Below are 15,751 nucleotides of genomic sequence, written 5' to 3' on the forward strand. Positions count from 1 at the left end.
CGACGAACCACCATTCCTGTCTAATTGGAGGGGAACCGAGGGAGGCAGACCTCCTCCACGGCTCCAATACCCGAAGGAATTCCACTCCGCCGGAAGACGGTGGTTTTGGCCTCGCCCTCCGTCCTGTCTCTGTTTCCTCCACTTGGGAAAGGGGGAGGAGGGTCGAAATTGGCGGCGATACGCCAATAATTCGCGAAATGCAATTGCGCAAGACTCGGAGGCGAGCGGATTACGGACATGCAGGGGATACGTGGCAAGGGCATTGGGCTCGGCCGACACAAGACTCTGCGGTCCGGCAAGATCCGCTCCTCTCCCTGGCCTCCTCCCTTATCACGGATGCGGCGGTTCCCTCGAGTGCGGTTCGCATATTCGACATAGCGCAACTACCGGCGTAACGTCGCATTAGAGGGGGCCGACTAATCGACGGCGGTGAGGTCGGCTCGGATATTAACGGGGAGCGCGCGCCTCCTCCCCCGCTGTATTAACACACGAGTGTGGAGGATGGCCTATTCACGTCGGCGGAGCGTGCACTCCGCGCGAGATATGCACGCGGACGAATACCATCGTGCATACAACATCCTGGCCTAAGCGTTTCCTAAACCCCTCCTCGCCATCTCCACGGATATATCCCTGAATATGTCCATGAATATGGATGGTCCTCCCTCGGATGGACCGTGATCGAATCCCTCTCCGTCGGATCAATTCCTCTCCTTTCTGGATATATGTGAATATATATATATATGACGTCTATTTATTGGTTAATGAAGTTTTACCTTGGGTGATTTATCTCTTTTTCTTTGCTTTGGATTAAACCAACTCTAGCCAAGTCCCTGTTATTTGAACTGGTGCCAAGAATTATATTATATACGTATACGAATGTTGTAACACGTAGTGATTCGAAAAATGGACTGGACGAGACTCGCTTATTCAAATATTCTGAGTTATGAAGTTAAAAGGAGCGGAAATGGAGGAAAGAGAGAGGGGAGAGTTCTTCTCCCCGTCGGATTTATTTAAACGAAGATTTTATTCCGTCCACTCTCCTCCACACTGTCCCTTTTTCTAATTATTTCCTTTGAACCTTCGAAGAAAGGTCTACTTTCCTCCTCCCTCGCAAATTCATAAATTCATTTCACTCGTTATTTCGCGCAGGTGAAAGAACCGCGAGGAAAATAATCGTATTTGATAATCGTACAAATACCACGCGACAATGTTACGCGTTAGCTTAGCCCCAGTTGAATAAACCGTGCGCCGTTTCCCAGGAAAGATTAAACACAGATTTCCAACCCTCTCGTCTCCCGCTCAAGCACCACGAGTGCGAGATAATAATCTCGAGCACCTTAGCCTACATGCGCAATCGTCGTGACGCCTATTCCGCTTTCCTATTCCTGCGGAATAGGAGGAGAGGTTTTCTTCTTTCACGAGGCGCCACTCCACGACTCTTCCCCCTTTCGTGTGTTTCGCGCGCGCACCATTCTCTCTCCGTGTTTCGCGATTTTCTTTTCCCCCCAATTACGCGAGTCGTGAAAAAGCCGAGTCCGGACAAAAAAGTCGCGGGCGGGGTGAACGACCGGCAGCGCGAAATCGTCGAGTTCACGAATGAAAACGTAACGAGGCGGGTACACACATTCACCCGCCCCTCCCCTGCCCACCCTGTGTGAATGGGGCGAACGCCGCAAGAGTCACAGGTGCGCGGGAATAAACAAGGGAAAGAGGGAGGGGTTACAATTTCGGTTGCGACAGAGGGGTGAAAACGAGGCGAGCGCCGGTGGAAATCCGCGGGTACCGAGGCATTTATGCCTGTGGAAACGAGTCACTGCCCCTTGCAAATGAGCCGGGCGCGCGGAGGTGGAGGGGCAGTTGCGGGGAGGAGGAAGAGAAGGGTTGGCTCGAGTTGTCTGGTATTCAACGTCGATGTACGCGAGGAGAGACAATGACGATGACGTAATTATAGCCAGTTAGGGTAATATCCCAGGCTGTGAAACTGCAATGGTGGCTGTGGGATTAGGAGGACGTAGTCCGCCGCATCTCCCTTCAACGTTACTCCCGGTCAGGGACTCTCGCGTCTATTCTAGTTTACAATACATTCGCGCGTATGCATTCCGTTTATACCGATATTACGATTGAGTTAAAAGAGAGAGAGAGAGAGAGAGGAGGATTCGACAGGATCGCGTAAACGAGTTGCAAGGTTCATTCGCATTCTTTCAATTTTTAAAACGACTCCAATTTCGGGTACAATTTCCCGATCTTTCGAGGATTCAGAGTGTGATTTGAGAGACCCTGGCCGGGTCTCTCAGCCTGCATTCACAGACATATCACGGCGAGAATGGAATTATGTCTAGTCGCGTAACCAATGAAGGAGGAATCCGACAGTGGGCCAGGACTACGGTTACAAAGGAAACTGTCGGAATGCAACGCTACGGGAATCCAAGCGACGGATGCAAAGGAGCATCGAGTGGCCAGCGAGATCCACGGATTAACCCTGTTAACCGACTTACTCGATCGAATCGGACGATCCTCTCGTTTTTTTCTCGAGGTCGATCGAAACGTAAATGGAGTTTGGATTCGAATATCAAGGGGAGAAAGTTGGGGACGAAAGAAAGAGCCGTTGCCAGGGACGATTACACCTCGATTACAGCTCCGTGTCTAGAAAATGACAAGCAGCTCAAGGGATCGTAACCTTCCGCGACACCTTCCTCTCGTTTGAATCGACGTCACCAACACGTAGATAGAAATCAAGACTGGATCTGTCTCCGACGTCTGTCTGCGACGATCCTCGAGGGCGACACTTTCGCCGCGTTCAATGCTGCCTCCTTGCTCCTGACGGCCTGTCATCACCAATTATAACCCATTCAGGGCTTGCACGGGTTAAATTACCCATGGACCTACCGTTTCCCCCTTGCACGTATCCGCTGCCACGTATATATGCATATATATATATATATATATATATATGCAGAAACAACGAGCATGATTCACTGTTCCCCGAACGCGGCATCATCCGACTTTGGCCGAAATTATCGTGATGGATGCGCCGGCTCGACGCGGCGCTTACGCGCGTGCAACCGGACTTGGCTGCGTTCCGCGACCGTCTGTCTTCTAATGGCCTCTCCCGAGACCGGTCACAATGGACCCTTGATTGCAACCAACCTCGAAAACAAACGTAAGTGAAGAAAATCAGGAGGGAGAGGAAAAGCGAGGGATGCGGAAAAGAGTTTTTAAAAAACCGCGATGTGGCGAAAGTGGCAAATTAATCCGAGAACAAGCCAAGGAAGGAATAAAAGTAGTTCGAATATGGCGAGGATTTTCGTCCCCTGTGTTATCGAATGAATCGAGAATAATTTCAAACGATGCTCCTGATAGCAATTCGAAAACAAACGTAAGTGAACAAAATCGTGGGAGAAGAAAATCGAGGTTCGAAAAAGGGTAACAAAGATTTAAAAAAAGCGCGATGCGGAGAAATTAATCCGAAAACAAATCGCGAAGGAAGGAATAAAAGTAGTTTTAACACGAATATGGCGAGGATTTTCGTCCCCCGCATTTCGATCACAATTCGAGCTATCGAACGAATACGAGAGAGAGAACGTTACATATATATTTCGTCGTTTAATTTCATCTCGACTCGATGTTTCCTCTTCACCATCCGAGGTAAAATCGGCAACGAAGCTTTGCACCGCCGCAGCGTAAATACGTATCCCGAAAGATTTAATTCCAAGGGGAGTCGGGTCTTTCTCGAGAGACGTTTCGCCCCGTTTCTTACACCAGCTGCGTTCCTCGGTAATATCCGTAAGTGCATCCCGCGATTTTCCTCTGCACGTGCACTTCTTACCAATGTCTGTCCGCCCGTGCACCAGGATTCCGCCCTCCCCCGGCGGAATGGAGGGGTGGGATGGATGGCGCGCGCGCGAGAAAGAAGGCGGAAGAAAGGAGCGGAAAGCGTACTTACGCTCCCAAAGACACCCGAGGCGCAACGTTAACAAGCGACGACTCGCAACGACTGCCGGTCGTCGTCGTCGTCGCCGAGCAAAACCGAAGGAAACGAAGACGACCCGCGAGGCGGAGTGCGGAACTAGACCGGAGTCTAGCCCAGACACCGGCCACTCTACATAATTGCTAGCTATTGTGCGCCCGCGTTTCCACCCCCCTCCCGAAGCGTCACCCCGAGCGAGAGTATTTTTCACCACCGACTCCGCGACATCCTTACGGTCCTTGCGAGTTACGAGGCGGGATCTCGTGACCCAGACAGGGATATAAGGGAGTAAATTCGAAAATGTCAAGGTAAGGGAGCAACGAAACTCATCTATCTGAAATTTCACCCCTACGAACAAACATTTGCAACATTTTCCTACAACTTTCTCCGCTTTGATAGTTCCTTCCCTTTTTTTAACGGATAAATTGCTCGTAACGTGAAAGATATGCTTCTCCATTATCGCAAGTGTTTCAGTCTCCGATATCGTCCTTTAAATTTTCCACCCCTTTGCCCGAGATATATATATATATATATATAAGGATGGAGAGTGAATTCGCGAAAATTCGAAATAAATAAATTTGATATCGTTCTCTCAGCAATTGAAGGAAGAAAATTCTCTTCTCCATTACGTTTCTCCATTAGTGTTTCAGTCTCGGATATTGTCCTTCAAATTTTCCACCCCTTTGCCCGAGATATATATATATAACGAGGAGAGTGAATTCGCGAAATATTCGAGTAAATAAATATGGTATCGTTCTCTCGGCAATCGAAGGAAGAAAATTCGCGCGCTGCGACGATGGACCATGGGCCATAATCGGATTTCCACGGAGAAATGGAAAGGGGACCGCGTTGTTTGCGAAATAACCGGGGGCATCGCGCGTACAACAACGAGTCGAAGCTGTGTTGAAACTCGCGCCGAGTCGCGAGAAACGAAGAGAGCGTGGAAGAAGTGGTCTGCGTGCAATGCAGATGGTTAAAGCGTCCCGCGGTTCTGACCCGAATGCGGCTCGCGGAGACAAAGCGCGGGCCAAAAAGGAGAAAGGGAGAAGGGAAAGAGGGAGTGGGCTTTCCTCTTACTCTTACCAATTCGCATCGTGTCTGAGAGAATCTGTGCCACGGCAAGTGGAACGTAAGTAACGCCCGCGCAACTGAAAAATATCGTCGAACCGACCATTTCCTCCGCTCCTTCCACGAGTGGTGTATCAACCTCGGATTCAACCTCGCTCCCTCCATGTTTATCGTTATTGCCGAGCGTGCAATTTCTGCCTTCTGGGTGGATCGAACATTCGGATCAACGAGTACGCACGTCGTCGAAAGGAGAGAGGAGGGAGAAGGGGGAATGGGGTTCGTTTCGCCGAAAGGTTTTACCCCTCGCGCACGACCCCTCTTTAAATCCGATTTCCAACGAGATCCGCTCCAAGGGAACGAAGGCCGTGAAAGTGAACATTAGTTATCGACGAGGGAGAAGGAAGTAGGCAACGTCTAATCCGATAGAGGATTAATATTGCCTTCTGCGAGCCGCTTCGCGGATCGTAATTCAAAATTCCGTGTCCATAGATCGATTTACGCGACGATGGAGACAGGATGGAGAGGGTGGAATTTAATGGAGTTAAGCTCAGTGTTAAACACTCGAGCGTTGTTCTTCTTCTTCTTAAAAACTACAAGAGTATTAATTTTTTCTTTTTCAACACCGGAATGAAACAAGGTTTTTTCTCCAGGTAGAAGAGATTCGGCGGTCGTTGAACGCAACGTCGAAACGTTTCCGCGGAATGGAGGCGTTTTTCGAGGATAGCTTCTGTCTAGACGCGGTTCTATCCCGTAAGGGATAGTTACCGCAGAAAAGGTGAGCAAAAGAGGGGAGGGGAGGTCGATAGTCGGGCGAAACGGTGAAAAATATGGGTTAGATTAGGCGAAGAGGTATTGCCGGGAGCATCGTGGGAAGGGTGACGGTTAAATAAAGGCCGTGGGATCTCCGCCCCGAACCTCCTCCACGTCTGCTCGCCATGCTTCGACGGAGGCATTTCTTTCAGATTTTAATGCTCGCTCCACCGAGCCGTTTCTCTTTTCCGGGATAAGGAGAATAAACGGGAGAAAAAGGGACCACCGTTCCGCGCGGTTATCGGATACGATCCTCCAACGATCATCCGTGGAATGCGTTTCCGCGTGAGACAAGGCCGATGCAACAATAATAGGTAGGGACAAGGGGGTTGAGGTTCGGTCAACGACATCGCGCTGGAATGGAAATTATCGGGGATCGCCGTGTCCGGTAACAAACTCGTTTCTTCTTCTATTATTAGTATACGTGTTGCTCCTGCAACGCGCACTCTATTATTGAGAAAATTTTTGCTATCGATTCACCGACGGAATATGGAATATTTATCGGAGGAAAGGTGAATCTAGAGGGGAAATGGAAACCGAGTCGTCGTCGTCGTCGTGGTGGTGGTGTGTCTGGATAGCAGCCATTCTCGGATTACCGAGAAGAAATACGTTTTATCCACCAACATAACATAAACAAAGGATATTCGAATTCGAATTTTTTCTTCCAATCGTAAAATGATATAACCAACAAGCCGTTTCTACCCCCAAGTTAAATCGAAGATCGTATCGAATGACGAGATACAAAAGCCTGTTCTAGGCGTGAAACGGTTGCAACATTTTCCCTTTCCATAGCGTGAAAGGGAAAATTCGCCCACGAAGATCGAAATCGCGCGTGTCTTTTTAATCACGATCTCGCACGAGTTGTAGAAGCGTAGTGTACGGAGAGGGAAAGAGAGAATCGTTCCGGGCAAGCCAACACGACCACGCATAGTTTGTATGCTAATCAGAGCCGTGTTCGGCTTCCATCTCTTCGGTCTATCCTCGTCCCGTCGGAGCGATACACGCTCGTTCCATCCTCGCCACTCTCTCTTCCCCTCGGCTGCGATGCTATTTCCTGCCCGACCCGATGCGCCATCGTCGCAATCGTTCGAGCCAATTCGCGATAATTCGACACTGTTGTTTTAAACGCGAGTAGGACACGGATAGAAGTGTCTCTCTCGGACGAACCGATCGCCGACAAATTTATTAATCGACGTAATCGAATATCATCGTTTCGATTAAATTTTTTTTTTTCCAAAAATTGTGATTCATTTTTTTTCTTTTTTTATTTATTTCTTTTTTCGGTAGTTTTGATAGCACTCGAGCACGATGGAATTGTTACGTTTAGCAACGATGAGTTGAACGATTCGTGCCATTCAAAAATAGACAACAAGTATGCCGATTATAAATACGCGTACGCGCACAGTATCGGGCAAAATTGTGAATTCATTACTCTTTTATAATTAATTGGTTCGATAAATTTATTAAAGGAAGAGATAATTTGCAAATTGTTTATGATGGTATAACAATAATGAAAGAAAAATAAACGTCGAATATAATTTCGAAAAAGTAAAAATATTTCTTCGAATTTGGATTGAAATGTTTTTGAAATCGTAACTACGAATAATATGAATACATTACGCGGTAATAAATGTTTGCGAATTTCTAATCTTCAATAATTATTTATCGATCAAATTAATTATAGACACGTAACAAGCCCACGATACCGTTCCGATGCAACTCGGTGTAACAACAAGCATTGATACCAATTATACAATTGACGTAACAATCGTGCGTCTCAAAGGGAAAATGAAGCAAGGAGGTCAAAAATAATACCCAACTAGACCGACCACAAAACCGGACATTCTCCACTAAATTTGTTACCACGATTAATAATAAACTAAACCTAAGAATTGTCGTCGAACGAATTCTCCATGTGCTCAATAGAATTGCAAGGTTTATCGCACGAGGAAGTACACGCGTACACGTTTCTCCGCGAGGACCAGGATCGTGCAAGGCGCGGCGTGCAAAGGACACCAGGCCGTTCGCCGTCGAACCGAGAGAAGAAGAGGAAGAACCGCTCGAGGAAGAGCGGTGTACCACCCACAAAGAACCGAGATCTTGAGATCGAGAGAGCCGGTAACACTTGAGATTACTACGCTTGTGGGCCACGATAATGGTCGGCTATTACGATAAACCGAAGAAAAAAAAAAGGACTACACACAGGGACTCGGTTGTGCAAACAGACGTCGCTCTAGAACCGGCAAACAAATTATCCACGATCGACCGACCCTTGGAATAAGAAGTAGCGATGCAAAAAAAAAAAAAAAGAAGAAAGAAAGAAGTTGGTCTCCTATCGAGTCAAATTTCAGGGAAATTTTGACGAATGAGATACGAGGGAGGGGAAGAAACGCGTGAGGTAACGCGACACGACGAATTATTACAAGGGATAGCCTGCTCGAGAGCGAGCGATAACGATCGTACGATAACCGGTTGGAAAAGGGGAGCAGGACAGGGTCGGCATTGTCACGACCTGCGCGGACCTTTCGAGAGGCTTGCCTGGATAAAAATATACGACACGCCGACACGGTGGATCCTGAATACGGGCCTCTGTGCGATCCAAAATCGTCTTGGCACGGTGCCGATCCTACCACGGAGCCGGAGTTCATCGATCGTCGCATCATCGATCGCCCGTGCCTTTCTGGCTCCCGTGGCGCACGTGAAATTAGTCGTCGCTGCCTCTTTGCCAGGTTCTCCAGTTTTTCATCCCACCGCCTCCCTCCCCCGATCCATGCACGATTATTTATCTTTATCGTTCGTTTTCGAACCGTGGGAATTTCACCTGATTTGAATTTCCTCTGATGAAATTCATAGATTCGCGAATTAACCCTTTCGATCCTCGATTGATCCATCTAAGAGAATTTTTGGTTCAAAAGCACGCATTAGGAAAACCTTTAAGAAACGCTTTTAAATTGGATTTAAACAAAATTTCACGCGTTGTCGCGCGAAACCTTCTACCTTCTTCGCAGACGAGGATGGTATCGTGGCAGGGCCAATCCCCTGCGACCATTTTTCTCCCGTCGTATTTCATTTTTTACCGCCACGAGTGTTATAAAGCAACGAGAAAGAGAGAGACAATGTCCGAACAGAGGGAACTCGGGCGAACTTGTAAATCTTCGAGCCGCGTTTCTGCGGTGGATGCATATTTCTTCCGCGGTACGAGGCTCGATCGTGGCCAAGTTGTGCTTACGCGGGCACAAAAGGGGGAGGAGGGAGCTGTGCGCATCCATCGTGTCGGAGATTATCAGTGTAACGCTGTTCTCTCTCTCTCTCTTTCTTTCTCTTGCTGCTGATGCGTAACGCACGCCCGATTTCTTTTCAATGCCCTATTTCTGGCTAATTTAAGCTACTAAACTCTCTTTATTTCCTTCACTTCTTTGCTCCTTTGTCCGTCTTGCTCCGAATCTTGAGAAAACTTGTGATCGAGACTCTGAGGTGATTTTTCTCGATGGAATATAGAATCGAATTTATATGCAACGATTAAGAAAAAAACAAGAATTCTGTTCTGGAGTCTATTTCTTCTCTTTATATGCGTTGTTCTATCTCTTCTTATATTTTTGTCAAAGAATCACCCAGGAATTTCATCGTTCATTTATAGTAAATATATATAAAATGTATGATTAATTATTTGCGTTGTGAAAATTTTAAATTCCGTTCAGGCCTGAATTTTATTAAAAGAATTAAAAATAGATTTAAAAATAAAATTAACTTTCAAAATTATAAGTATTCGTTCGGAAATACTAAATTTCTCTTCTTCGGTAAATAAGTATTATTCGTGCTAAAAGTCACGAATCATCCTGTACATATATTTTAACCGTTAAGCAGAGAGCAACGCTAGATGATTCTAACGGTACGATTTATTCTAGGATAATTAACCGTTCACCAGAATAACAATCACCTTCGCTTCCTGTACGCATTAAGATTCATTTTTCCTATGCACCCGTAACGTGCAGTTATCTAACTTCCTACGAGGCGAACGGGGCCAAACAAGGAAGGATTCCGGAAGTTGGTCGTAAAGAGGCAATGATGTCATTTACACGCCAGAACGGTGATGCGAAATGGCCTATTTTTGGCCAATTTAATGACCGCTAGAATGCCAATGACGCGTTCTTCCCTTCGTTTTTTCTTTCCTTCTTCTTTCCTCCCTTTTTTCTCCTTCTTTTTTCCATCCAAGTGTCTACCAGCCTTTTTCCTGTCCCTCCTTCCAACTGCAAATAGCCACTCGAACCTTTGAAATATGGTTACAACCCGATCGACCTCGAGAACCCCGAACGTTACGATGTCCGCTCGGAATGAAACCTAGTCTTTATTACCACGATGTCACACGGTGTCCGCCACGACCCCGCAGAGTTTTATACACGACAATCAAACTTTTATACGTTTCCCTCTTCCTCATTCTCCCGTCTTACACGCGCGTGTATCCTTTTTGATCGATTCTTTTCTCGTCGCAATTTATTTTATCCAATGTCCGTTTCACGTTCCAAGTAATAATCGCTTGTCTTATTATTATTGATAAATTAACAAAAATTGAGCACTCACTTCCAAAAAACGACGGACACGATCGCTGCCATCAGCAGAAGTACCACCGCGCAGGTGATGATGAGGGCGGTGCTTTGAAGCGATGGATTCGTGTGGTACGAAGCATCGATCATCTGGAAAACAAGGAAGATCCTTCGTTAGACGATTCATTGTTCCAATCATTACCGAATATATAATTCATCCGGTTGCGTTCACTATTCATATTCTAATTTCTAGGTTTCGGTGTCCGCCTTCGGTTCCATCAACGTTTCGTATCAATGTTGAATACGATTCAACATTGGGAGCACGTGCACCGAGAAAGCGCCGCATCGTTCAGATTAATCGATCCGCTCCAACGAACTCCGTCACTATCGTTAAAACTTTTTAGGAATTCGCGATAGAGAAGAACTTAAGATCGATAATAATTCTACCAGTAGTTCGTTATCGACCCGCGCCGACTTCGCGTGGAGTCACGAAGATTCGAAAGATCGGTGTTCGCTTTTCAACCATCGTCACTTTACGAGAACTTTTGCGACGTGAAAATAAGGATTAATCGTATAACGATGTGTCATTTTCGCGAGAGAAACGTTTCGTATCACGGTTCGACACGTGCTTGGCTTGCGCCACGAGGCGTCGAGAGGAGGGGTGTCGAGCGTTCACCCCTTCCGTGAAAAGGAAAAGTGATTTTCGCATGGGTAGGGGAAGGGGAGGGTGAAACTTCCGTCCCATCCCCGGCCTGGCCCATTGTCGCGGATCGATCGATCGACCGAGGCATTGTGAGCGCGAGACTCATTTACCTGAGGCGCGAGACGCGGGTGAAAAGGGAGATGGATTCAAAGGAAGATCGCTTTGGGACTGCCGATTTAACGCGGTATCCGATAAACCGCCGCCCCGCCTTCGTACACACCCCTTCTCCCTCCTCCCTTCCCTATTATCCTCGACTCGTCCATGTTTCGGGGATGCGTTGGCGAGGGGCCAACCTCGATCGACCAACATTACGATCCACGGCTTCCCCACCCCTCCTTTTCTGCGACCGTGGAAAATTCTATTTTCAATTTCAACGATCGTTCCGTCCAGGACGTTTCGTGGAAAGAAAGATGCACAGATAGCCGCGGACCTCTCCAGTTCCAGATCCATCTCCAGTAGGCTACGCTATCCCCGTTAAGTCGAACTCCGGAAGAGAAGGGGGAAAGAGAGAGAGATGGTGGAGTATCGCGCTACGCCGCCCAAGTTTGGCTGGTGTCCAAGGAAAGCAGTATTTATCAAAGGCTCCCTCGTTGACGAGCGTGTGCGTCTCGACGAAATCGCGGCGTAAGTCGAGCACCAACCAACCCTTTTCGGTCGCGCTCGAAACGAGTTGGCCACGATTCTCTCTTCCTCCTCGCTCATCGTGGCTCATCGCTCATCATTACGGGGGTTATTAATGGGCGCGAGCTAATGGATTCAGCCGGAGAGCTTAGCAATCCGGAGAGCTAGACGGAGCTCTTCCCCACCCTTATTTCTCGACCACTTTCTCGACACGCGTTTTTCCGGCTGCCAAGAAGGAATACGGGAAATAAAAGCCAACCGACTATGATGTATCGTCTCGAGGAACGTGATTTCCTCCTCTCGAGATTTCGGGAGATGCAGAGATTCTCCCTTTTTTCTCAACCCTCATTGTCCCTCGTCGAACAAAGTCGTTTTTTTCGTTTCACGCGTACATGCGATGCGACGCGAGAGTTCATACCTTCAAAGACGACGAAAGCAGGAGAGGAATCGAGAGAGGTGCTTTCCTCTTCGCTGTGACCGAGCCGCGGCTCTCGCCTTTATCGGAAACCCAAGCGGCTCCTAAGGGAGGCGACGTCCCGTGTGCTCGATAAAACCGCGAGACTGCGGGCAACCGTCTCCTCTTACTCCTTCTTTTCCTTTTTGTTTTTTGGAAAATGGAGAATTTGCGCGAAACGAGCGAGAAAAGGAAAGAAGCTAGGAATCTTCCTCCGTTTCTCGCGTTCATAGGCCTTCAAAGACGCGTGGCCGAACGAGTTGCTCACGAAAAGAGCAATCATCTCACCCTCCTCCCCCTGATGAAGCTTCCAAGGCACGCGAGAAGAAAGAAACAGTAGACAGACCCAAAAAGAAAAAAAAACATACATTAGCCTTGTCGAAGAAGATCGAATCGCGCGACAAAGACTGTTATAAGCCTGCGACGTTAGGGATGTTACTTCTCCCCTTCGGTGGGGAAACCATAGGTTTCCGGCGCGTTGCACGCGCTCTACTTACACCGTTGCTCTGATTCAGCAACCGTGGAACAGAAACCCGTAACCCGAGCCCGGATCCAATTAATGGAATCCTGGAGGATAGTGGGAAACGCGCGTGGCTTTACGAAATGTAATAACGATCGACGTACGTTTCGAATGGAATTGGGAGCGGGATCTCGTCGGCCATCGAGCTCGACGGGTGCCAAGGGTGGCGTGCCCCCGCTCCGCCCCCACCCCACTAGATGATCTCATCTCCTCCTCGCGAAAATGAGTCACGAGCCCGCACCACTCATCGATACCCGATAACGTCGATTAATTTCGCCGATGTCTCGTAGTTAACTTGCTCTCCCTCCCCTTTCGTTACGGATGTTATTATAGGGGGAGGGGGTCGCGACTGTTCCGTTGCCCGATAGTTTTGGGAATCTCTCTCTATCTGCTCGAATACGGTAAACTCGCTAATGCTCGACGTAATCTACTTAAAGAGGGAAATTCGAGAGAAAGAGAGAGAGAGAGAGAGCAGAAGGAAGGGCTTTTGAATTATACTCTCTATCCGAAATCAAGATGCTTCTATCCCTATTCTCTTCTCGGGATTAGATCGTTCGGGATCGTGCTTGAGATTCGAATCTTCTCAAACTTTCCCGCACGGCTGGGAACGGCGGAGAAAGGAAAGGAAAAGGTTGGCACAATTAGAATGGTGAGGAGAGTCAATTAAATTGTAGGAGGATATGTAGGAGCGGCACCCGATCGATTCCCGTGTGTGTCGTTCGCGTTGTCGGCTCCGACCAACGGGGATGACGCGCGTCGTCCATTTCCCCGAAACCCTTGTACGCGTCCCTGGAAATTCCTCGTAAACGTCTCGGCTCCGACGACGTTTCGGTGGACGGGGCACGGCTTATCTTCCACCGGCCTATCCTTTCCAGCTTCAGGAATGTGCCGCGATGATGAGATTGCGACGCGAAGTGACAAACTTTGGTGCGTTCGCTCGGTCGAGGATCGTTCATGGCGGCGTCTAAGAGAGGTTCGCTCCTCTCTACATGTGTTCCCTTCGGGGGATTATCGCGTTTTACGAGTTTCTTCGTGCCACTCGTATTTTCGGACGATAATATTTACACCACCAGCGAAGAACGTATAACCTTAACGAGGAAAACTTGTTTCCCAGCGTCGCGATACGAGATCCATTTATACGAAATTTCTTTACCGTCCTCCTGATTATATATACGAAGATACCTGCTTCGTATCCCCTCGACACACCAAATAACCATATTTCGACGTTATATTACTGTACATTACGGTACTTTAAAGAAGATAGGAGCAGTGCGAACACTATTTCACCGCAAAGTGAATCCAAAGATCGAACAACTCGATTCGTATCGTATCGAATTATCGTTAATCGAGCGCGATAGTTGCAGTTTCCAATTAACAGGTGAACCGCCGAGGCGTGCGTTCGAAATGTTACGTTCGGATGTTGGGAGGGAGAGAGAGAGAAACGTGGAGGGAGCGATTAAGCGAAAGCTTTTCGTTCCCGCTGTGAAAATTACCTCGAGATTCTCGAGAAACCCGGTATTATACGCGAAGCAATCGCTTTATGACTCTTGGTTTACGACTCGTTGTATACCGATTAAAACAATTCTGTTATTACTCGACACCGTTTGATTTGCGATTAGATCGAGGGCGGTTTTTCCGAGCGCGAACTTGGAAAATTTCCCCTATCGAGAGCCGTAAATTTCGGCGAAACAGAGTGTGGCTGGAGATTAAACGTAGCCATTAGGGACCACCGTGGTTGTGGTCCCTCCCTTTGGCTTCCGAATCGCGAAAGTAACGAGGCGAGCGGCGATCAGCATCGAAATCGTGGCGAGCGAGGCGGTAGTATCGTACTGGAAACGGAAATATCAGATGGTTGGGCGACGCAAAGGCGCCTTCGATCCACAGTTTCGGCTGTTCTCAACCGGGAACAAACGGTTTCGTTGCCATCTTGATTCGGTTGGCAACCGTCTCTTCGATTAATTAGCGTGCCCCGGTTAATGAAGCCGGGGCGGCGAACAATGGGGCGAACAACAGGGCAAAGGGGCGAGTTCGATAGGGCCCCGCCGTGTGGAAGAGAGAGAGAGAGAGAGAGAGAGAACAGGCATCTTGGCCTTCCTCGCGTGTAATCGATATCGCGCGATGGCGATCGATCCCTCTTGGCCCAACACCGAGGATATTATTACACGTATTCGACACTGGTTCGAGGGTGGCGAGACGAGTTTCGGAAGAACGCATTCATTCGAGGGAGGGGGATTTAAATAACCCCGGTTTCGCGACCCCTATATTTTAACGTCACCGCGAGTGACGCCGCTTAAAACGGTCGCTACCTTCCAAAAAGCCTCTCCTCTCGTTTATCATACAGGTGATTCAGCATCGGAACGGCGGCCAGTTTGAATTTCACTTGATTCCGGTTATTAATGGATTCGTCCAGTGGTGGTGGCCACCCCTCCCTCCCTTGCCTCCTCCCCCGTATAATTCCAACGACGCGGTTCAGTCGACGAGCGGTTTATTCGAGAAGAGGGGAGAGATCGTTGTTGGTCGATATAATTGATTCTCGATGGTGGATAATGGATAATGGAAAATGCGGGGCGTAGTGCCGAAAATCTCGGCCGCCTCGAAATAAATATGCGCGTGACAAGGGGCGTCGTTGTGTTTCCCCCGGCGCGTATGAACATGCATGAGCCTGTAAAACATTCGATTTGCGGGGGGGACATTAGCATGAACGGCACGTACGTAACAATAGCGAGAGACGGGGAGGGAGAGTCGATCGAGAATCGTCTCTCGTTGATTTAACAACTCTCCGCGCGCGCGTACACACCGTTACACACCGTCATATACCCCTCGATCCGAACGATTCCAGGACACGTCTCCACGTCGACGCGGTGATGGTGATGGTGGCGGGTCCGGGACACGCTAATTACGCATTTGTTCGGGAATTTGCATGCGTTACGCCGTCGCGTTACCAAGAGTTTACGTGTCCCGGCTCGTCGTCGTAACGAATCGTTACGAGGCATCGAAACGAGGCAACGAAAAGGCCGATTCCGCCCGAACCGAGCCTGCCTCGCCCGATTCCTCTTGTCCCCGAGGG

The 15,751-nt window shown here is 48.3% G+C and overlaps 1 protein-coding gene across 4 annotated transcripts in view; it reads right to left on the bottom strand.

The window, feature by feature from the left end:
• Positions 1 to 15,751, bottom strand: part of LOC107994315 (uncharacterized) — a 210,543-nt gene that overhangs the window by 23,986 nt on the left and 170,806 nt on the right. For all 4 annotated transcript variants that reach the window (XM_062074918.1, XM_062074916.1, XM_062074915.1 and 1 more), the window contains one exon: positions 10,424 to 10,536. In XM_062074918.1, coding sequence (XP_061930902.1) covers positions 10,424 to 10,536 — 113 coding nt within the window. The remainder of the gene's footprint in view (positions 1 to 10,423; positions 10,537 to 15,751) is intronic.

The sequence above is a fragment of the Apis cerana genome, linkage group LG5, assembly GCF_029169275.1.
Source record: "Apis cerana isolate GH-2021 linkage group LG5, AcerK_1.0, whole genome shotgun sequence".
NCBI classification, from domain to species: domain Eukaryota; kingdom Metazoa; phylum Arthropoda; class Insecta; order Hymenoptera; family Apidae; genus Apis; species Apis cerana.